General features: G+C 39.6%; 1 protein-coding gene across 9 annotated transcripts in view; it reads left to right on the plus strand.

Moving 5' to 3' along the window:
* LOC127576737 (gamma-adducin-like) overlaps window positions 1-24,606 on the plus strand; it is a 134,463-nt gene that overhangs the window by 68,904 nt on the left and 40,953 nt on the right. For all 9 annotated transcript variants that reach the window (XM_052027448.1, XM_052027440.1, XM_052027444.1 and 6 more), the window contains one exon: window positions 7,686-7,907. In XM_052027448.1, coding sequence (XP_051883408.1) covers window positions 7,713-7,907 — 195 coding nt within the window. In that variant the 5' untranslated portion in view covers window positions 7,686-7,712. The remainder of the gene's footprint in view (window positions 1-7,685; window positions 7,908-24,606) is intronic.

Here is a 24,606-nt window from a genome sequence, read left to right on the forward strand (position 1 = left end):
CTCATCCCCCTTCCTACCTATGTCATTGGTGCCAATATGGACCACAACTTCTGGCTGCTCTCCCTCCCACTCAAGAATTCTGTGGACCCGATCAGTGACATCCCGGACCCTGGCACCTGGGAGGCAACATACCATCCAGGATTCATGCTCACTGCCACAGAACCTCCTGTCTGTTTCCCTGACTATCGAGTCCCTTACTTATTAAACATTAAAAAATCTAAACCTTACACTAAAAACCCTAACAAAAACTAACCCTTACACCCAAAAACCCTAATAAAAGTAATAAACAGAGAAAACACTTAGCTGCTCCAAAGTCCTCCGAACCGAAGCCCGATAACAGAGTCCCCTATCGAGTCCCCTATCACTACCGCATGTCTCTTTCCCACCCTTCCCTTCTGAGCAGCAGTACCAGCCCCAGTGCCAGAGACCTGGTAACTGCAGCTAGGCCCCTGCAGGTCATCCCCCTCAACAGCTTCCAAGGCAGAAAACTTGTTACTGAGGGGAACAGCCTCCGGGGCTCTCTGTCCTGTCTGCCTGCCTGACTTCTTCCTCTTCCCTCCCCTGACCGTCACCATTTTATCTGCCTCCTGAACCTCAGATGTACCTACCCTAAGGGGGGTGACTGTCACCTGATGCACCGTGTCTACATAACTCTCTCCCTCCCTTATGCTGCGCAGTGTTTGTAGCTGCGACTCCAGCTCATCAACTCTGAGCCGAAGTTCGTCCAGCCTCAAGCACTTACTGCAGATGTGGCCATCTTGGACCGCAGCAAGGTCCACGAGTTCCCACATCAAACAGCTGCAGCACACCACCATGTCCTCCATCTGACCTACCTTTTTTTTCCCTAGTTAGTCCCACCTACAAATCTATAATGACCAAAAGCTAAACCTTGCCCTTACCTACTTACCAGCTGATTACCCTCCTTGCCCCTTCGCGCCGAAGCCCCTTGAGCCGAAGCCCAGAACACTCTGCTGCTACTCACTCCGCTGCCCGCTCTCTAGGCTGTTTCCTTTTTAAGCTGCCCGCGCCGCGCCTGCGCAGTCCAGCCCCCACTCGACTACTTAAAAAACTTATTAAAAAAATCTAAACCTTACACTAAAAACCCTAACAAAAACTAACCCTTACACCCAAAAACCCTAATAAAAGTGATAAACAGAGAAAACACTTAGCTGCTCCGAAGTCCTCCGAACCGAAGCCCATTAAACAACATTAAACATGTTGTTTAATGTTTGGAGTCAGCATTGTGCCAGTATTTACTTCAACTTCTGAAGTATCAGAAATGAGTGTTGGGAAATGCATTAGAATAAAAGTATGTCCTTGATGGTTTTCTAAAAGGACAGTTTACAAAATGTGCTGCTCATATGTACCATTGCTCTTGTAAAATCTCTTCTGCACCACTGCTTTTGTTCTGCTCAAGGCTTGGAGTAACAGTTAAATTCTTAATTAAACTGTAGTTGCCATTCAGTTGTGAGGAGAATAACACTGGGTGAGCACTTAGTGCCATGTAATTCAATTCTGGAAACAAGTCATCATTTTGTCTTAGCTGGACAACAGCACTGATAACGTCTCATATTCCTCGAGTACTGTGATCTGTCCGTCTGCATTGTGTATTTTAAATTGGGTTTTAACCCACAATTATATCACTCCTGAGTGTCCTTTTAGCCCACTGCCTTGAACTACTGTGGTCCTTTCTGTAAAGATGCTGCCTTGCTGCTATTGAGCAGGTAGGTCCAGGATTGAGTCCAGTGACAAAACACCAGAAGACCTGTGCAACATGGAGAGGAACCTGCAGGTGATGGTCATGGTGTTCTCATGCACAGCTATATGCACAAGGAAAATAACATTTCATTTGATCTCTGATTATCGTGAAACTCTGATTAATCTGGTATCTGTTTATTTGAAAATTCTGATCATTTGGTAACTGGGGCCTTGTCTGCCGCACTACCTTTGTGCTCGTTGATGGCTCGGGTAATGATCCAGAGATTTTGTTCTGTTCTTTGGATTTCAAGTTTCTATCCAAACCTGAGGAGAGGTCCTGGCAGTAGCCTTTGGGTTTGTGCACGAGGCTACAGAGAACAATCTTGATCTTACAAGCCAAAATGTCCTTTGTAAATACAACATTCCTTTTCACTCCCTCTGTTTGAATACCTGCTACCCACTCTAATACTGCAGTACTGTGGTCAAATTGCTTATCCTCCCTGCAATCTTTGCTCTCTCTACACAAGAATTTGATATCTGGTGGACAAGTGCACTGGCTGAAGGTCCTCCCTCTTTATCCCCACACCTCCCTTCTGGTCGGGCTGTCCTGTTCCTCTTAACTGATCTGATTCTGCAGTACTTGATCTAAGAAGTGTGCCTCCCTCCTGGTGCAGTGTCCAGGTAAGGTGCTACCTTTCCTGATGCATCACTGTCTGAATCTTGGACTCTAGCTTATCAATTCTAGGTTCCTTAGGCTGCAGACTTATTGGATATGGTTACCAAGGATCACAATGATTCCCACATACTACAGTTGGAACATATCACTTGCCTTGCTGTGTATGTCTTAATTATAAATTCATGTGATTTACTCTTTGGATTTCTATTATAAAGCTTCAATATTGCCTTTATCTCACCAAAGTCCACACTTTGTCAAAATTTCACATGATACTAAAACGTACTGTGCCCCGACAGAACTGTAGGGCTTTTATTCCCAAGTGCCAAAAATCACGTGTCAGTTCACCTTGGCTAACCAGTTCTACCTGATTTACCTAATTACCTGGCAAGTAGCCTGCCTACTTGTTTACCACTGCAAATGTGGTTAACTAAATTACCTAAACTTTTACAATTAACTTGCTCCCCTGCTCACCAAATTTCACACTTCGTACACCCTGCACTCAGTGGGCACTGCACACCATCCCTTTATTGCTGCTCAGAAAGTACTGGGGATTGTCTATACAGATTTATTGTAAGAAAGCAAGTTCTGGCTCTTTTATTCTAGTAGTTTCAAAGTTTAAGGGCATTAGCAGAAACTCAAGTTGGTTTCATGAGGTAAATAATAAATGAACTTCGTTTCTGTTTGAGCCTTTTCTATAATTGGGATAGAGCGTCTAATTACCTTTTGAATATAGTCTTGTATGCAAATTGGGCATGTAGCAATGGCCATAAAATGGATAATCAGTGAATCTGTTGTATTGTGGATGATGATTTAAGTGAGAAATGATTATCAGAACATTGGAAGAAGATAATGTGCTCCTTGTGTGTAAAAAAAAGTACAGATTTTTAACCAGCTAAACAAACAAGTTTTTAGTTCAAAAAAAATCGAGCTGTAGCAGTGCAACATTCCTTTTGTATGCTAATGTTAGCTTGAGTTAAATGCTCACTTCCTAAAGAAGAATTTAAATCCATGACCTAGGGTGTATTTAACATACTAAATCTACTGATTATGGTACTTAACCAGCAAGGTGTGAAGTTAACATTGATAAATCTGGTAATTTGGGGCTGGCACCAGAACAATAGTATAAAAACCTGTAGGTTATTATTAAATCTGAATTAGTTTGCAAAATTTCCTTTGAAGAGAATTCTTGCTATTTCCCCATTGTACAGTGTAAAGACAGTCTCCAGTGTCTCGGGGAGGCCAGTGAGTGGCCACTAAGAAAATAACACATTGTTTAGTTCAGTAATAAAATTGCACCCCATCAGCTAAGTTATAGCAACTCAGTTGCAATCCATTGATTTTTTTTTTGTACAGTCCCATTTAGTTTTTAAAAATCTAACAAACTTGAATTAATCCTTTTGCATTTTAGACTGTTGAAATGAGGTAGCTTCACCCAGGAGAAAAAAATGACCTTTTGCATAGTACTAGTAATGGATTGTAGTATAATAATGCAAGGGCAGTAAGCTGTCATTTTCAGTGCAGAGCACAAAAACCTTTTGAGCCAACTCCACCATTCAGTGCAATCATAGCTGATCATCTATATCAATATCATATTCCTGCTCACTCTCCATACCCCTCGACCTATGGAATATATAAAGGTACCTCCTGTACTGTTTCTGAGATGGGTGACAAGACATCTCTGAAAGATTTTCAAGAAAGATATTTTGTAGATTTTTGGCAACCATTTTGAGTGATCATTTTCAAAGAGAATCTTTCCAGGGCAATACAGTAGTGACACTGTAAAGTTTGGAAGATTTAAAATGACTTCCTTGGGCATTAGAAGGAATACTATTCTGCACATCGGCAAGCCAGAATAAAACGCCTGATAAACTGGAAAAAAAAACCTCCAGTAGCTGATCGTGATGCTGTTGAACACCAAAACAGAATTGCTTTTAAGTGCATTTCAAGTTTGTGGAGGCATAAGAATATTCCCTTATCCAACATGCTAAATCAATGCACAAATAAAGAGCTCCTTTGTCTAGTGCTGGCTGGAGATAGTACACAAATACACAATACTGCAACAATTGCTGAAGTATTATTCTTACATGTTATGTAATTGGAACACTAGTTGCCATGATATTGTGGATGGTTATGTACACAAGGGTTTTTATAGCAAGTAAATATACAAGTGGTAAGTAGGCTTCCCTAAACTGGAAATGATTTACATTTTACTCTTATGATTATTGATTTATCAAAGGCTTTTATCATGCATCTTGCATTTAAGTAGCTATGCTTAGATACTTTGTGTAGGAAATAATGCAAGAAATGTTGATGACCATTTTAGTACAGACTTTGATAATGTAGGAAAATGTAGGGTGAAGTTGTTGTGTATTTCTAATCTTTGAAAATCTCTTGATAAATCAAAGTAATTCAGATTTTTGATGGAAGGAGGATGCTGATTTTTTTATATTAAGTTAATTGTTTTAAAAGTCAAGAAACCCATTGCCTTTTTTTCAAAGGTTAAGAAACAATGCCTGAAGTTTTTGGAACTTGAGTGGTAGTGACACACTATACCCAGCAAATCTTTTTTGATTTTATTTTTGTAAGTGGAACATTACTGAAACTATTATAGTCCGGAACCTGTTGATTTACTATGTTTTGCTTATTGAATGGTTTACCGTTCATTCTTAAAAACACCATTCAACATAAGCACTTACGAGTGTGTTTTTTTGATAAACAAAGGTGTTAAAACATTAAACAAAATTATTTCTTCTATATAATAAGAAACTAAGACTTATACTTGGGACACTAATAATGAAAGTATGGAGTGGGTATAGTAAATCAAGAAGGTGGAGTTTTAACATTAAAGGAGACAATTGTTGGGAATGCAGAAAATTTTTGAAGTTTTTAAAGTCCTGAGAAAAAATAGAATTTTAAATTAATTTAAAATCCGTGAAATTAGTCTTATTTTAGCATGACAAAGATGAAGAAAGGAAAAGAATATGTAGAATATTATTCATCTTAAAAGGAATAAAAGAAGAGTATGGTTTGTGACCACCTTAAAGTGCTGAATTTTCTCTACAGTTGCATGAACATAAATAGCCTCTGTTTTGTGTTCATCAGGACTTGGAGAATAATTATGAAGCTTGCTGAAAAATGCTTGTATTTATAGATTGCCCCAACATCACAAAAATAGTCAAGTTTATAAATAGACAGATTATTTTAGTGGAAGACAACGGGGGTCATTTATTTGCACATCTAGTTTGTACAAACAAATACAGACATATCGGTGGGTGGCAAGTGGTGCTGGTAAAGAGGGGATAAAACCATACTGACAGAATGAAAGGCCAGTATGTTGCTTGCAAATCCCTTTACTAGTGAGAGGGTATTTCATTGTCATACTGCAAGATCCAATGTTCTAAATAATGATTTGAACATTGTCTACTCAAGCATCTCAAAAATGAATGAAAATTTTTTAATTTTTATTCTTGTATCTCAATATGCTGATTTGCAGGATCAGTTTGAAGTACTAACATCCAAGAGTGACTAAAGGTTCATGGTACATTGGGAAGAGGGAAATATTTTTGAGGTGTATCATTCTGAGAACTCCTTTTATTATGACTACAGGAAAAAAAATTACTCCTTTTGGAACAATATGTAAAGCATGTACCAGCAACATCTAGATCCTGACAAATGGAGTAAATAAAACAGTATAATTTTATAAAAAAGAAATGGTGTTTTACAAATGTTAGTAAATTTGAGGGTGTAAACTGTAGGTATAAAGGGGAGGTGATGGATGTAGGTACGAATTCTCCAAATGGCCTATGAAAGGTGTCTCAGAAACATTAATCTGAAAAGATTAAGGTTTGGGATTGGAGCGATATGTTATTAAAGACTGTGGATTGGTTAATAGGCATAAGACTAAAGATTAGTAATAAACTGGTCATTTTTGGAATTGCATTTTTTAAACCATTTGGAGGGGTAATAGGATCTCAACACTTTGCTCTATCATTGACAGATGTGGAGAGCGTGTGTAATCATTCCAGGTTTTTTTACTATTCTTCTGAATTTGTTCAGAAGACTGCTGTCCTATCTCGTTCTGTACAACTGTTGCCATATTCACTCACGCAGTGAAAATGTACATAAAGCAGTTGAGCTTACAAGGCTGACATTGGGATTGAGAGACTTTTGGGAGTTCTTCACGAATTCTTGTCATTGCACAAAGTTAATGCAGGTGCAGCAAGAAATGAGAAAGTCAAATGGTATGTTGGCCTTGATTGCAAGGAAATATGAAGTACAAGCATAAGGAAATCTTGGCACAATTATAAAGGACTTTGAGACTACACCTTGAGTATTGTTCATAGCTTAGGTCTCTTAACTAAGAAGGATGTGCATTAATGGTTTGGCAGAAACCAATTTGTCCTGGAGAAAAAGCCAAGTCAAATTCTTCCAAAATTTAGAATGAGCAGTGATTTTGATTAAAAAGTGAAGTACAATAAAAATTTTTATGGTGTGACAGTTGAGACTTTCTCCTGTCTGGAGAGTTCAGAATGGGAAGGGTGTAATAGTTTCAGAATAAGTGATTGAACATTCACAATCGATGTGAAATTTATTCACTTGATCGTGAATTTTTGAGGTCTTTTCCTGCAGAAGATTGTGGATGCTTTAAGTATTGAATGTACTCAGATTTTTTGGTGCTAACTGGATTGCAAGCATACAGAAATAATCTGGGAAAATGGAATTGATTAATCAAGTCAATCATTTATTAAAATATGGAACCGACTTGATGGGCCTGCTGCTGTTCCTATTTCTTATCATCTCTGCATCACCAGCAAACCTAGCACCTAAGAAAATGAGGCCATATCCTATACTTAGTGTCTCCCAGGATACCTCGCTGGAGGATCAAGTGTATATTGTTGTACTCAATTTGATAATAATGGGCCACTATATCATTGTCGTTTTACATTACCACAACTTCTGTAGAGATTACATAGTTACTGTAGTCATTCTGTTTGACAACTTCCTTTGCCAACATAATGTATTTGCTATTCTTAAATATATTCATCTTTGCATTTCAGTTTAAGATGTTGCCATTTGACATTCTTTAGAATGTTATGAACAGATGGGCTTGTTTTGGATTAAATTGAAGTACTTTTCTGGCGGGATCCTTGTTAAGGTGGCGTGATGAAGATGTAGTGCAGGTTGCTAATGCATTTTTGTAAAAAACTGGTAGTGACATTGGGGCAGGTGCTTATTCTAAAGTGTCATATAATGTTTTTGATTATGTGATTGCAGTTTAATAGCACTTACCAAGCCACTTTTACTTTTGCAGGTTTACAGACAATAGACAGGAGTAATCATGAGTGGTGATTCCAGCCAAGGAGTGGTAACGTCCCCTCCTCCACCCAGTGCGATTCTTAAGGGGGGCTGCTTTGATAGCATCAATGAAAGTGATCCTGAATGTATTCAAGAAAGAAACGTATCACCAGATTTGAGACAGGATTTTAACCTGATGGAACAGAGGAAACGTGTTTCTCAAATACTGCAAAGTCCTGTGAGTATCATTCAAAGAAATGGTATGGCCTATTTTGAATCAATTTTGTAGATTATGTATAATTAAGATCTTGTCGAACAAGCTCTTTCTGAAAATGTGTTCATAAAGTAGAAGCAAACTTTCATATTGAGGTATTGATTTTGCAACTGGCTTTTAGTTTTACATATAACTTATAGTACAGGAAATAAGCATGTGGCACTAAACAACTGTGCCAGGGTTTGCTCTAGAATGAATCTCATTCCTGCCATTATCAAACCTTTCTCTAGCTTTCCTTTAACTGCATTCAACTTATTTGCCTCATCACTTTGCAAGGAAGCAGATTGAATATTGTATCATCTCTGAATAGTTTCTCCTGAATCCCTTTTGGTAACCACCTTTATAGTGCACAATTTTGGACCCTTCAGTTGCCAATGTCTCTACGTCTACCCTGTTGAACCATTTAAAAACAAGGGCCTTTGAGGTCCATTCTCAGCCTTCAACCTGTTCAGTATCATCCAATGATAATAAACCCTCGATCCTTTTTCATATTTGGAAATCAGTTTAGCGTCAAACCTTGTGCTTTGATTATCCTGTGTGTAAACTGAGCTAAAGGTAGTTTGGGTTCTGTCATTCAATTTTACCCTCCAGTAAAGAGCTTCTGTTTCAGGCAACCCCCCACGTTACAACCATTCAGGTAACAGAAATTTCACCCTTACAGAATTTACAAATCACTAAAGAATTTGAGATGCAGAATAAAATGAGCTTTTACAGAATTTACATGAATTTTCAACTCTCAATTCTTGATGCCTGCACAGATGACATGGCTTTGCATTACTGAAAATTGTGATGTGGACCTTTTTTCTAGGAACACAAGACACCCCACCCCTGAGAATGGAGGGACTACCATACTTTTGTTCAGAATTTGCTTCCACTTTGTAGTAATTTGGGAAACAATACCTCTGAGTTTCTTTGCTTTCCTACCTCATTTAAATCTCATTTTCCAAGGAGCAGGTGGCACCTCCATTTTTCCTCCCAAAATACACCCCTTCATATTTAAACATATGAAATTTTCCCTTCCATACCCATTCTGTTATGTTTCTAATGTCTTGAATTTTGTCTTATCTATGCACTCCAATTCATGTTGTCCAGCAATTTTGGTAATCTAAAATAACAAATTGCTACACAGATGGTGAGCAGTGGTCACAGCCCTAGTCCCTGTGAAAGGCCACATCCTGCCATCGCCAGTCTGAGAACCTACCATTAACAAATGGGACACATAACTGAAAACGTAATAGGTTATTTTCCTGCTGTTTCTACCCTCACTGCAGACTCTGATCTTCAGCATGATATGTACACTATGGAAGCTCTTTTGAAATGGAAATACATAATTCCTCAACGTACAAAAGGGATGCGCTCCTGAAAAACATTTTAAGTGAAATTTCATAAATCAGAAAGGCTGAATGAAATGCATTGTTATATTCTGAGAATGAATTCCTCTATGTGGAGCCTGGCGTGTTATTCACTATAGCAAAATAGAGCTTTGTAAATTAAAGGACCATAACCCAAAGAGTCAATGACATCACAGTAAATTCTTAAACTGAGTGTTTGTAAATTATTGTACTTTATATCTACTGCATTACTCGTGCTCCCTTTGGGCTCACCAGGGTTCCAGTTCCTATGCTGCTTTGGGCTCACTGGGGCCCCAGTTCCTGCACTTCCTTTTAAGTATTCTGGATTGACTGGAACACATCATTTTACTGTGCAGCATCTTAAAAGGGAATAAATTGTGTTGGAGTATTATTATGAATAACATCCAGTGTTCAGAAAAATCTGCAAGTGCTGCACCATATTGTACTATGAAGACAGTCTCCTGTGTATCCAGTGCACCCCTCAAATTAAGTATGCCCAATAATGTTCTAAAAGCATTAACGTGCATTAATAAGTGCATTAAAAAAATTGCTTTACTGTCAAAGAGCCTCTCCATAGTATATTGTCTATGTACAAATATGGATCAGTTTCCGAATTGCATCAGGAGGCTCCCTGATGTGTGACAATGCAGCTGCTGTTGTGATAGAGAGCCCTATTATTTTCAACAGCTGCACCTTGTGATTTCAAAATTGATTACTGCTTGTAAGTATCAATACATTTAATGAAAGTACTTTGAATGCTCTTTCTTATTTCAATTGTTCCCAGATCAGATATGCATATTTTCTGACTTTTCTACTCCCTAACAAATAAGAGGATGACAATTAATGAAACAATATAAAAAAAACAAAAACCAGAGTAACCTTCAGTAAAATGAGGTGAGGCGAGTACAATTGTGTAATGCTATGTGGTATAGTCCAGTAATAATTGTGAAGTTGTATAGATTACAAGATGGGTAAACGCAGTAGCAATGAGAGTGAAGTTACAGTGAGTTTTGCTTCATATGTTTATTGCCCATTTCCCTCCCAGAAGACGGATGGTGGTTCGTCTGGATCAAGGGCAAATAACGCAATGCTCACATCCTTACTGAACGGTGGTGATAGAGGGGGTGGGGTGGAATAGCTGGTTCTTGTGCCAACAGTTGATGATCTAGGAGCATCAAACAAGACAGCAATGCGAAAAGGGCCCAAGGTTGTGATTTTTTTTTCCTTGCTGGGGCTCAACTTTTGTAATAAACATCATCGTAGAAACCTATAACTCCACTTCAATTTCTTATAAATTTCTGCATAGAGGTCAAAGCACTTTCTACATCTTTTATGATTTGAATGCTATGCTCATAAGAGAGATCATATTTAAACAATAAATTTTTGATGCTCCCATTTTTGAGGGTCCAGATGAGGATTTTGGCTGATTGCTCAGGATCAGTCATGGTCTTATTGGAAGGCAGCAGTGTGGCATATCTAGTAGATTTGCTGCCTCACAGCCCCAGCAACCCAGTTCAATCCTGACTTCCAGTGCTGTGTGCTTCAAGTTTACATGTTTTCCTTGTGGCACCTAAGTTTCTTCTTCGCTTCCTGCTTCGGTCTCCTCCCAAGGCACAGAACATGTAGGCTGGCAGCTTAATTGGTCACTGTGAATTGCTTCTAATGTCTATGTAAATAGCAGAATCTGGGGTAGTGGGTGAGAATGTGGGGAGAATATCATGTGGTTAATGTGGGATTGGAGTGGACGCATTGGCCTGAAAGGCCTAATTCCAAGGTGCAAGACCCTGATATGCCCAAAAGATCTCGTTTTAATTTTGTGCTTTTTTGATTATATATCTTCAATTCTGGATTTTTCTTTGAGGAGTTATGCTTTATCCAATGTTAAACTCTAATTTCCAGAATTTATTTGTCAGTACAATATTAGGCATAGCGATTGGAGTATCTTGTATATATCCACAGAAATTGAACCATCAAACCTTTCGCTCTTTATAGGCCTTAACATTAGAAAGAGAGAGCATAATTTCATTGTGCTTATAACTGGCTTTTATACTAGTTGTTAATTTTCTGATGTTTTGAAAGTACTTAATGATGCTTTGTTAAAACATCTTCCTTGATTTTAAATCCACAGCTAAATCTTCATGGATTCTCATTTACTGTGTTCTTTTCCCTACCTGTTCTTGTTTCTGCTGAGTACAATATGAATTTTACTGACTTTTAGTTTTCATCCCCATTTGAAGGATTATGTTTTAAATAGTTTTTACACTTTAATTGAGGGAAATACAGGAAGAAAGGAACAAAATAATTAGCACAATTCAGAGCAAAATACTTTAACTGGCAATTTAACAAAGGCAGAAAAAGCTGGAAATATTCAGCATTTGTCGTGTAAAAGGTTTTATGTTGATAACCTTTGAATATTTGGCTTGAAGTATCTTCTGTTTTCCCTCTCCGCAGGTGCTGCTGACATGCTGAGTACTTCCAGAAAATAGTTATTGTTTGTAAGGGTGGGGGGGAGGAATAAAAGACCATTTGATCTTTATCTAAGTACAGGCCTTTGGCATGTTGTTAAATAATGGTTAGGAAAATGAGCTCAAGTGTAAATGATCTGCAACTTTTACACATATTTGGGAATAGTCACATTTCCTGACATTGTCAATAAACATTGTTTTCAAAACTGCAATTCCAAAACAGAGTTCTACTTCACTAACTTTCCACAGTGTTGTACTGTTTCTACAATGCACTTGTACCCAGAGGACCTATTTTGTGATAAACAAAATTAAATCGTTATAGAAGAATGAATCCCATCACAATTAACTTTGGAATGATGGCAGAATTTTTTTTCCTTGAACTTTTGACTAACTAGCAAATATTTCTGATATACCCTGGTAGGTTTCATGTATAGTAACTACTTGGGAAAAGTTTTAGAGCATTCTTCATGGCGTGAGCTTGTTGGGAAAGTAGATCGTGGGTCGTGTGAATTTGCTGTTCCTGACTTCGTACATTATGCTCTCAACATTGTTGTCATGAAAAATATCACCTTATAATTTTTTCCTCTTGTATCTTTTATGGCAGATAGAACTCTGGCAAGGACTGTTTGGGAAATCAATTTTCCCTTAAGCCATTACTTATTTCTTCTGCAAGCCCTTAACTTTTTAAAAAGCATAGAATCTTCAGAATGAACTTTGAGGTTTCAGTTTAACGTACAGATTTAATTGCAAACACAAATCCTAATGCACTTAGTGATCCAGTGGGATCTGAGTATTCAACAGATTCATCTAAAATGGAGTATAATGCAGGGATGTTTTGAATAGAATTGATTTTCCTACATTTGTACATATTCTGTAACTGTACATCAATGGAAATATCATTTAAAGAATTGCTTTCCTTGTGGGTAGTTGTCTTTGCAAAGTTATGACATGGTGCAACATTTCCCAGGCAGCAAATGAAAGCTGCTGGTCTTACAGATTTGAATTCTTTCAGAGCCTTCATCATTTTATGATGATTGATTGCTTATTTATCAAAGGGTGCAGCACTCCCAGAGTAGTTTCAGATATTGTTTTGTAATTTATTTACAAGTTGTTTCATGTATCACTTCTATGCTGTTAACTCGGCTAGTATGAGGTAATCATTTCATTGACTGGGACCATCAAGGAAAAGGAATCAGAAAAAAAAGAGTTGAACTTAAACGATAAGATAGTGTCTAATGTCAAAGTACAGGTAAAGTTTACTTTGTGTTCTAAGACTGATGCATGTTTAAAAGAAACTCAAAGTTTCCCAAAAGCTTAGTTGTGATTAAAAAGTGTTAAGTGTAAGTGACCTGCAATGTAGTGTTGCTTTGCAAACACAAAAACCCATTGCTACATCTGGATAAGTTCTGACTGTGTGTATTTTTCCATTAAACTTTGCTAGTATACAATTTGAGGAAGTTGTAATGTGATAGTTTGAGCGAGGAATATAATGTAAATTCTTCATACACAACACAAGGAATGCAATACTTAGTCGTGGGGTGTCACTTAACAGAATGGTGGTTCTATTGTAGATGAAACATTAGAACAGAAGGAGGCCATTTCACTCTGAGCCAGTTTCAACATTCAAATAACAATATGAGAGCTGATCCATGACCTAACTCCATAAGCTCACATTGCCATATGTTCCTTTTGGTTAACAAAAATGTATAAATTTCAGATATAATTATTGTTTTATCAAGCATCAAATGCCATTTCTGGAAGTATTACAAATCTCTACCACCCTCGGTATGCAGAAGTGTTAACTTCTGAAAGGCTTGTCTCTAATTTTTATACTGTATACTAAAGTCAGGGCATTTGGTTTTTCTCCATCTACCTTATGAATTCCCCAAAATATGTTGGAAAACTTTCAGATTATTGGAGAAAACAACTCTGTACAATCGCTTTGTAATTTATGTTTACAGTTCAGATATCATTCTGGGAAATCTTAGGTGCAGTTCATCAATGGCCACAATATATTTCCAAAGATTTGACTGAAACTGCTCACAGCAGTTTAACTGTGGTCTAACTAAGACTTTATATGGCTGAAGTATAACTGTAAAGTTCGCGACTGAGTCTCCACAGCCATCTGAGATAGTGAAGAAACTTCTCTCCAATTCAGTCCTAAATGGTGTGCCCCTTTAAGACTGTGACTCCTACTTTGTGACTCCATGGGCAGGGGAAACATCCTCCCTGAATCCACCCTTTTGACCTCTCTTAAGGATTGTTTATAGTTCAATGAGGTCATCTCTCATTTTTCTAAACTCTGACAGACTTGCCATCCCAGGAAGTAGTCTAGTTAATCATCCCTGCACTCTCTATAGCAAGAATAACATTTTAGGGTAAGGAGACTGAAATCATAAATGACACTCCAGGTATGGTCTCACCAAGACAATGTAATTGTAGTAAGAAGTTGTTGCCAGTGGATTTAGAACCATAGAACAATACAGGCCCTTCAGCCTACCATGTTGTGCCGCCCTTCAAACCACACCTAAGACTATCTAACCCCTTCCTCCCACATATCCCTCTATCTTAAATTCCTCCATATGCTTATCTAACAATCTCTTGAACTTGACCAATGTATCAGCCTCCACCAACCACTCTCTGGGTGAAAAACCTCCCTCTGACATCTCCCTTGAACTTCCCATCCATGACCTTAAAGCCATGTCCTCTTGTTTTGAGCATTGGTGCCCTGGTAAAGAGGTGCTGGCTGTCCACTCTATCTATTCCTCTTAATATCTTGTATACCTCTATCATGTCTCCCCTCATCCTCCTCCTCTCCAATGAGTAAAGCCTCTCCTCATAATCCATACTCTCTAATCCAGGCAGCATCCTGGTAAATCTCCTCTGCACCCTTTCCAATGCCTCCACATCCTTCCTATAATGAGGCGACTAGAACTGGACACTGTACTCTAAGTGTGGTCTAACCAGAGTTTTGTAAAGCTGCATCATTACTTCGCGGCTCTTAAACTCGATCCCACGACTTATGAAAGCTAACATCCCATAAGCTTTCTTAACTACCCTATCTACCTGTGAGGTGACTTTCAGTGATCTGTGGATATGAACCCCCAGATCCCTCTGCTCCTCTACACTTCCCAGAATCCTGCCATTTACCTTGTACTCCGTCTTGGAGTTTGTCCTTGCAAAGTGTACTACCTCACACTTCTCCGGATTGAACTCCATCTGCCACTTGTCAGCCCAGCTCTGCATCCTATCAATATCCCTCTGTAAGCTTTGACAGCCCTCCACACTACCCACAACATCACCCATCTTTGTGTCATCTGCAAACTTGCTAACCCACCCTTCCACCCCCTCACCTAAGTCATTAATAAATATCACAAAAAGTAGAGGTCCCAGAACCGATCCTTGTGGGACACCACTAGTCACAGCCCTCCAATCCGAATGCACTCCCTCCACCACGACCCTCTGCTTTTTACAGGCAAGCCAATTCTGAATCCACACTGCCAAGCCTCCCTGGATCCCTTGGCCTCTGACCTTCTGAAGAAGCCTACTTATCAAGTGCCTTACTAAAAATCCATGTAGACCACATCCACTGCACTACCCTCATCAATCTTCCTGGTCACCTCCTCAAAGAACCCTATCAGGCTTGTGAGGCAAGATCTTCCCTTCACAAAGCCATGTTGGCTGTCCCTAATCAGTCCATGATTCTCTAAATGCTCATAGATCCTATCTCTTAGAATCCTTTCTAACAGCTTACCCACCACAGACGTAAGGCTCACTGGTCTTTAATTCCCTGGACTTGTCCTACTACCTTTTTTTGAATAAGGGGACAACATTCGCCACCCTCCAATCCTCCGGTACCATCCCCGTGGACAACGAGGACTCAAGATCCTAATCAACAGTTCAGCAATCTCCTCCCTCACCTCCAGAAGCAGCCTGGGGAATATTCCATCAGGCCCCGGGGACTTATCTGTCCTAATATTTTCTAACGACTCCAACACATCCTCTCTCTTGATATCTACGTACTCTAGAACATTACCCTTACCAACACTGTCCTCAGCATCATCAAGACCCCTCTCCTTGGTGAATACTGAAGAGAAGTAGTCATTGAGAACCTCACCCACTTCCACAGCCTCCAGGCACATCCTCCCACCTTTGTCTGTAATCGGACCTACCTTTACTCCAGCCATCCTTCTGCTCTTCATGTACGAGTAAAAAGCCTTGGGATTCTCCTTAACCTTACTCGCCAAAGCCTTTTCATGCCCCCTTCTCGCTCTCCTCAGCCCTTAAGTTCCTTCCTTGCTACTCTATATTCCTCGTGAGCCCTGTCTGATCCTTGCTGCTTACACTTTATGTATGCTGCCTTCTTCTTCCTAACTAGTTGTTCCACCTCTCTCGTCACCCACGGGTCCTTCACCCTGCCATTCCTTCTCTGCCTCACCGGGACAAATCTATCCCTAACGTCCTGCAAAAGATCCCTGAACATCGACCACATCTCCATAGTACACTTCCCTTCAAAAATGTCATCCCAATTTACACTCCCAAGTTCTCGCCTTATAGCCTCATAATTTGCCTTTCCCCAATTAAATATCTTCCCATCCTCTTTGCTCCTATCCCTGTCCATGACAATTCTAAAGGTTATGGAGCAATGGTCACTGTCCCCCAAATGCTCACCCATCGATAGATCTGTCACCTGTACCGGTTCATTACCTAAAACTAGATCTAATATGGCATTCCTTCTAGTTGGCCTGTCAACATACTGTGTCAGGAATCTGTCTTGGACACACTTAACAAAGTCCGCCCCGTCTAAACCTTTGGCACTAAGTAGGTGCCAATCAATATTTGGAAAGTTGATGTCTCCCATTATAATAACCCTGTTATTTTCGCATCTTTCCAAAAACTGCTCCCAATCTGCTCCTCAGTATCCCTACTGCTACAGGGATACTCCCAGGAGGGTAACTGCTCCTTTCTTGTTCTGAACTTCCACCCATATTGACTCTAGAGAGGAGCTTTCTACATTATCTACCCTTTCTGCAGCTGTAACAGTGTCCCTGACCAGTATCGCCACCCCTCCTCCTCTTCTTCCCCCCCGCCCCCCATCCCTTTTAAAACACTGAAAACCAAGAATATTCAATATCCATTCCTGCCCTGATGTCAGCCATGTCTCTGTAATAGCCACAATGTCATAGTCCCATGTACTTATCCAAGCCCTCAGTTCATCTCCCTTATTCCTGATGCTTCTTCCATTTAAGTAAATGCACTTGAGTCCATCCACCTTACTACTTTTATAGCCTGTACTCTGCTTCTCCTTCCTCAAATCCTCTCTACCTGTCAGATCTGACTTTTCCCCATCCCCTTCTTCCTGTGACCTACTCCTCCGGTTCCCTTCCCCCTCGCAATCTAGTTTAAACCCTTCTGAACCACCCTAGCAAACCTGGCTGCAAGGATGTTTGGCCCTCCTCAGGTTCGGGTGTAACCTGTCCTCTCTGTACAGGTCCCACCTTCCCCAGAAGAGATCCCAATGATCCAAAAATCTAAAGCCCTCCCTTCTGCACCAACTTCTCAGCCATGCATTTATTTGTCATCTCCTCCTGTCCCTACCTTCACTATTGCGTGGCACTGGCAGCAATCCCAAGATTGCTACCCTTGAGGTCTTGTTCTTCAGACTTCTGCCTGGTTTGCTAAACTCACTTTTCAGGACCTCATCCCTCTTCCTACCTATGTCGTTGGTACCAACGTGAACTACAGCTTCTGTCTGTTCTCCCTCCCGCTCTAGAGTCCTGTGGACCCGATCAGAGACATCCTGGACCCTGGCACCTGCGAGGCAACATACCATCCGGGATTCATGCTCACTGCCACAGAACCTCCTGTTTCCCTGACTATCGAGTCCCCTATCACTACTGCCTTCCTCTTCTCCTCCCTTCCCTTCTGAGCCGCAGGACCGGTCCCAGTGCCATAGACCTGGCTACTGCTGCTAGGCCCCGGCAGGTCATCTCCCTCAACAGCTTCCAAAGCGGAAAACCTGTTATTGAGGGGAACAGCCTCCAGGGTCCTCTGTTCTATCTGCCCATTAGTTTTCTTTTTCTTTTTCCTTTTCCCTCCCCTGACAGTCACCCTTCTATCTATTTCCTGGACTCCAGAAGTACCTGCTCTAAGGTACTTTGAGCATAAGAATAACAAAGGTCCTCAGTCATTTGCCTTTGACTATGCATGATTGCTTTCAGTAACTTGGATAAGAATACACAATTCCTCTTGATCATCAAAGTTTCCCAATTTTTCTGCCAAAGTGGATCTTTTCAAACTTTTCCTGCACTGTGCACCATCTGCCATATTGTTGCCCAGTCAATTTATTTGTCTCTTATCCTCCGGAAACCTCTTTGCATCATTCTCGCTATAAGCATTCCCACCTATTTCATGTCATCAGTAAATGTTACATTTGGTCACCTCTTCCAAATCATTGCACTATATTGCGAATAATTGTACTCTACAGCCTATCAACTGGAGAAGGACCTAATAGTACCATTAGTCACACCATGCCAACACAAATATCTGCCAATTACTCCTACAATCTTTCTCCTGCCACTCAGCCAATTTCCTAATCAAGTTAGCGAGTTACCTTTCTAGAAGTCCAATTAAGTAGAAGCTAAGCATGTCTCCCCACCCACTGCTTGAAACATCTTTCAAAACAAGGCAACTATAGTTTGTCAGGGATGATTTGTCCTGTATAAGTCCATGATGATCTTATCAACTGAATATCTTGAAGGTGTTACTTTGTTCTTAATTGCAGATTTTGTCATTTCCCTTCTATTGTCAGTTACCTAGTATGAATTCCGTTTGTTTTTCTCCTCCCCTTAAATAGTAATGTGTCCCGTATAGTTCCTGTTCGAGAACTTTGCCGTGTTCTCACACAATTTGTTTGCAATTGAAACCACCTAGCCTTGGGAATTTATCACTGTTTATCATTATTTTCCTTTTTCTTCTTAGCATTCCGATTTGGTGTTAGATTCCATGGGGCATTCTGTCTTTCCAAAGGATGTATATAGTTTTGAAATAGCCCATTTGACCCCTTTGGTCTGTGCTGGTGTTTATGCTCACCCCAAGCATGCTCCTGTCTTTCCTCTAAATTGATCGGGATAAATCTTTATTGCTTTCCTCTGGTCTTTTTCCAGCCTTCCTTTCAATGTGTCTACAGTATTACATTTGTTTGCTTCAACTGCACCCTGTGGTAGCAAGTTTCACTTTCCCACCATTGTTTGGTTGAAGGAGTTTCTTCTGCATTTCCTATTAGATTTCTTGCCATCTTATGTTATCCTCTAATTATGCTGTTTCCCACAAGTGGAAACTTCAAAACGTTTTAATTTTACAGACCCTGATATATCTGCACCTTCACTGTTTTCTACCATAGTGCATTATGTCTCATTTATCTGTGTTGAACTTCATTTGCCATTTACAGCCATTACATGATTTAATGTTTTCCAGGAATGCATCTCTGTAAGTGAAATTTCATAAATCAAGAAGCTTGGGCAAAATGCATTGTTGACATTTTGGTACAGTGCACTCTCATGTGGAGAGTGTCGAGATATTAGTTATACCAAGGATGTGTAGCCCAAAGAATCAATCATCTTAAAGCCAAAATCATAAATTAAATTAATAAATGTAGAATGGACAAATACAGCAATGTCCTTCTGTGATTTGTCTTCTTTCTCCTCCCACCACCCCCCCCCCCAAAAAAAAATTGGTATGATCTAAACAGTTTTGATTCTGAAGTCCAAATCATCTAAATTGTAAGCAGCAATGGTCCCATTGACCTGTAATGTACCTTTTATTGAAGATATTTTCAAAATCTAAATAAATTGTATCCACTGCATCATAATTACTCTGGGCACCTCCTCAAAAAATTCAATAAGGTTGGTTGATCAACATTTTCCCTTTTTTGAAAATCTATGCTTCCTGTTTATTATTCTTTGTCTCCGAGATGTTGTTCTATTCTCTCCATCGGTGGGGATTCCATTATTTGCCCTACCATCATTACTCCAACTGGTCTATAATTCCTAGCACTTGCTCTATCAATCCCCCTTCTTAAACATGCATATTATGTTCGCAATCTGCCAATCCCCGGCACTGAACTTTAATCTAACAAATTACTAACTGTTCAGCAACCCTCCATAGACTTTCTCATTTAAAAAATGTGAGCATGCAGTGCATGTGTACCACAGGTTTTAGCCTAACATTTCTATTTTAACATGTACCTTCTTTCTTGTTGAAACTTCAAATATCATGTTTACCTGTTCGAACTCCCTGTGCCCCTTGAAAGGAAACTTTTTTTTAAACACCTGTTCTTTAGCACAAGCTAATTCTCCTCTCCTGTCTTCTGTGCTCGTTAGTGCATTGATTGAAAAATAATCCAGAGATTATTGCACTCGAGGTCCTCCTTTTTAATTTTCATATTTTCCTGATACTCTTTCAACAGAACCTTTTGCCCTTGTTGTTTGTTCCCACATGGACTACGACAACTGGATTTCTTCCCCTTTTCAAGTTCCTTCCTAGCCACAGTACACCCTCTGGATTCTGTATCTTAGTTCTTCTGGTATAATAAATACCGATACAAATTATTTGTTGTTCATCTTTCAAAAAAGAACAGAGTTCTAAGAATATCAACATAAATTTGTGAAAGCAATGAATAACAGAATCTCAAGGAATGTTCCTTTTTTTTTGGAGCTTAATATTAAAAGAAAACTCTGGAATTATCAGTTTAAAAAACAAACATCAACTCTAATTTTGGCTAATTATTTGCCACGTAATACTTTTCTACTATACAGATCTCAGATAAAATGAAAAGTGCTGGAAATATTCAGCAAATCAAGTGCCTTCTGTGGTATTAATTATTTACTACCATGTATACTGTTTACTCACAGCTTCACGCAAGCAAGGAATTTCATTGCACCCTGGTGTATATGACAATAAACTAATTTGAATCTGAGGAAGGCGTGTTTCAAATCAATGATTGTATCAAATTGGAGAATGCAAGGGGATAATAAAAAAAACAAGCACTGTTTTATTAGATCTCCACTAACCCAGATTCAAAGTAGCATATAGGATCTGCCTTATTGTTGTGGGGTGGGGGGAGGGGGGTGGGGGTTGCAGAGAGAAGGGAATGGCCCCTCTGTGACAATTCTTGGTCAATTGCTGAACAGAATGAACAATAGAAAGTTGTCCCAATTTTTTTTTAAAAAGTCTGTCTTACCCTGGAAAAAGGTTGCTGTTTTTTTTGCCCTTGTCGCAGATCTCAAATGATAAACAAAAGTCGGGGAAAAACCTACCAGTGCATTCAGAACAAAAACTACAAAAGCACACAGTTCTTTCTTCGCCAAAATCAGCACACTGAGGCAATGTTGAAACTTAAACAACTGCGATGAGCTGTTTGACATTTAAAGTTCATCATACATTGGAACAACTATTACTTGAAACAAATTTTGTAGCTCCTATTTATAATGTACAGTCAAACCCATGCTGGATATACGTTCTGGGGCGAAAAAAAACATGAGTTGAAGTCATGTAACTCGACACATTATTGCCTATGGAAAATAGGGGACTTGAGACCTGGTAAATTAGCCTTTGAGCAAATACCATAAAGAAATCTCCAGGGTGGGGAGAGCAGCAGCCTAACAAAGAGGGGGAGATAGCAGCTGCTTTGACACCCAACAGGAGTTGATAGGAGAGGCCATAGGATCTGGATTGACTCTCTGTCAAACATGGAGCAGGTACTGCTGATCCCCAGCAATAGTTCCCACTCGGGGACGGACAAAGTGTAGCTGCCCAGCCCTGCATTACTTGTTCCAGGGTGCCCAACCCTCTTAGGCAGTCTCTCCAAGCTGAGCAATGGGGTGATTCATTGCTGTGGGAGTGCCAGTGCAAAGGGCAGGGATTCATGCCAGGCTTTCAGCACGGAGGGCAAGGGTTCAAGAACCTTGTTCCTTGGAAATATTGGTCACATTTAATAAAATCATAAATATGAATCAGTGCAGCTGAAAACAGTGTATCCAGAGGTCTGGTTTCAAGTAGAATGAGTAGAAATCAAAATTATCCTTTTCTCTCTATCTTGCCTGTTGCTGCTTGCCTTCTCCCACCCTTCCACTTGTAACTGGGAAGGGGGTTGGTGTACAGCATCCTAAGCTAAGATCAACTAACTTGGAATAGAAATTTCAAAGTAAAATGGTCTGGCCAAAGCTTTCCCCTGGTGAAGGGTTGAAAAATTGCAGCCTGGCCTTTTTCTCTACGGCTTTGTACTGCTTCAAGCAGTATGTTCTCTCAAAGAATTTGGCTATTAATACAATTGAGGTTATAATTGAACAACCAAATGTACTTTGTGCATGACTTTTACCATGCTCTTGGCTGTTTTTTCCATATTTCCTCAGATTAAGATCCACACAATCTGGTTATTTTGAGGTACTTTCCAAACTAATCACTTGAGTTTAAATCGATGAGGTAGTGAGTTTTATCCAAAGTATTCACTTTCTTAAAAAATCTTTCAAAGTAGTAAATATTATGGGCAAATCTCTGAAGGAGTTTTGAATGGATTGGTAGTTGTATAACCCACGCTTCATGATCTGATAGTACAGCTGCACTGCGACTGTCATAAACCAAAACATTGCACAACATTGCTTTGTGGTTAATAAAGCTGCCTTGGAACAATGTAGTTATTGAAGTGACATTTATGATTTCGGATTTATTTTTGAATGTTAATGGTAAACTCTGTGCCTTTACACGTCTGGTTTACACATTTAGTGCCAGTGGGGAAAGTCTAGCCATGAGACAGTTGAAACTAAGACTCAGACTTTGTGCCTTTTGTAATCTTAAAGATCAGCTCTTGCCCAAAGCTCAGTCATGTCTAGTTCTAAATGTTCAGAAATTCCACATTAAACTCCAAAGGAAAGAGGCTAAACTGTGGTCACACCCTAATGCAGAACTGAAGAAACAGGAATTCTTTCCAACATGCAATATGCTGTCAGAAAGAAATAACCACTCTTTACCACTTAAAATAACTACAGCAGTAGAATTAGAAGTTTTCAAAAAGATGGCAAGATAGCATTCAGTTAATAAAACTTAAGTGGTCATTTGAAGCAATGCATAATTGGGAGAAGCACAGATGCTGACTCCTTCCTCTATATTTGAATGTAAGAAGGAGAAGCAGGAGTAGGTCATGCTACCTTTCAAGCCTGCTCTGTCACTAAGGTCATGGGTGATCTTCTACCTTGGTGCCATTTTCCAGCATTAGCATTTTGATTCCCTTCAATGAATGCAATGACTGAGCTGCCACAGCCCTCCAGAGTAGAGAATTCCAAAAATTTATCACCCGAGTCATAAAAACAAAAAAATGTTGAAAATACTCTCAGGTCAGATAGTACCTGTGGAAAGAGAAATGGATGTTTCAGCTCAAAGACCATTTGGGAAAGAGAAAACAAGATGCAGAGAAGATGAGTGAGGGATAGATGGGACAAAGAACTCGGTAAGTCCAGGGTTACCTTGGAGATGAGTTGTAGCAGCCATCCAGTCATTGGGAGTAGTTAGAGAAAAAAATGGAATAGAAGCTGAGATAAGAGCAGTTAGTGTGAGAATGCAGACAAAGGAATGTGAAAAGGTTGCAGGCTCTAGGACAAGCTCATCGGATCAACTAGTGGGGATAGAGTGGGTCAGGCAGCACCTGTGGAACATTAATTCTCCGTCCCACTCTCTTTGTGACTTATCTGTCATTGCCTCCTGCGCTGCTTAACTGATCTCAGTCATCGTAGTAATAGGGTGTAGTAGCCACCTTTCCCTACAACTTGGTGCCCACTTTGAGCCCCCAGGTTGAGCTTCAGACCACGATCCATGTTGTCAAGAGAAAACATACTTCTAAGAAATGGGCCAATTGTGCCACTGCCTTATCTGACCTGTTGAACCTGCATCCATGCCTTATTATCTCTAGCCTTGACTAGTTGATTGCATTCCTGATTGGTATGGCTTATTCTGCAGTCGTTCAGAACCTTGCTACTAATCTTCTAAATTGTACCAAGTCCTGTTTGTGTGTAATCTCTGTGATAGTTGACTCCTGAGTAAAGTTCTCCACCTTGTTTTCAAATCCCACATTGGTGTTGCCTCTACTTATCCCCATTCTTGTACAACTCTCTGTCTCCAAGTTAACTACACTCATCGCTACTGGCCTTTTTTTCTCATCCAGATTTAGTTGTTCCACCATTGAGTGTGCTTTCAGCTCCCAAGCTCCCCTTCAACTCTTTCCTCTGATTTTCAAAATCTCTTTTTGTCCAAGCTAGTGGTGATACTGAAACCTGTTAATATTGCTTGAACCCTTAGAGAAAAGTAGCAAAGGACTGATACCCATGAACCTACATTTCAGTTTTGAGAGACAATTTTGAGATGAAGAAGAGAACAAGGGATGGAGATGGGTGGGTGCAAACCATATTGCAAAAATATATTTTGAAATTTTTTTGTACACACTTATGGTAGCCTTAGTCAAAATAAGGATTATTTACTGAAGTCTGAAAACTGCTGTGGAAAGTGAAACATTGATTAAATTTAAAAAAACCTGATTATTTTTATCATAAATGTTCAGTGATTTATTGATTCTGAAAAATGAAAGGAAAAAGTGGGAGGAAGGAACTCCTCTTTTAAAATAAAACAATCTCAATCACCAGAGAAGAACAAGGCAAAGTAATGGACGGAGATGAGGAGGGACCTTTCTTAATATATCTGAGTCATGAATGTTTGGAATCCTCTATACCAGAGAACTTGGAGGCAGAATCATTGAATGTAGTTAAGGTAGAGATAGACATTTAAATAACAAAGGATGAG

This window comes from Pristis pectinata, chromosome 12 (assembly GCF_009764475.1).
Source record: "Pristis pectinata isolate sPriPec2 chromosome 12, sPriPec2.1.pri, whole genome shotgun sequence".
NCBI classification, from domain to species: Eukaryota; Metazoa; Chordata; class Chondrichthyes; order Rhinopristiformes; family Pristidae; genus Pristis; species Pristis pectinata.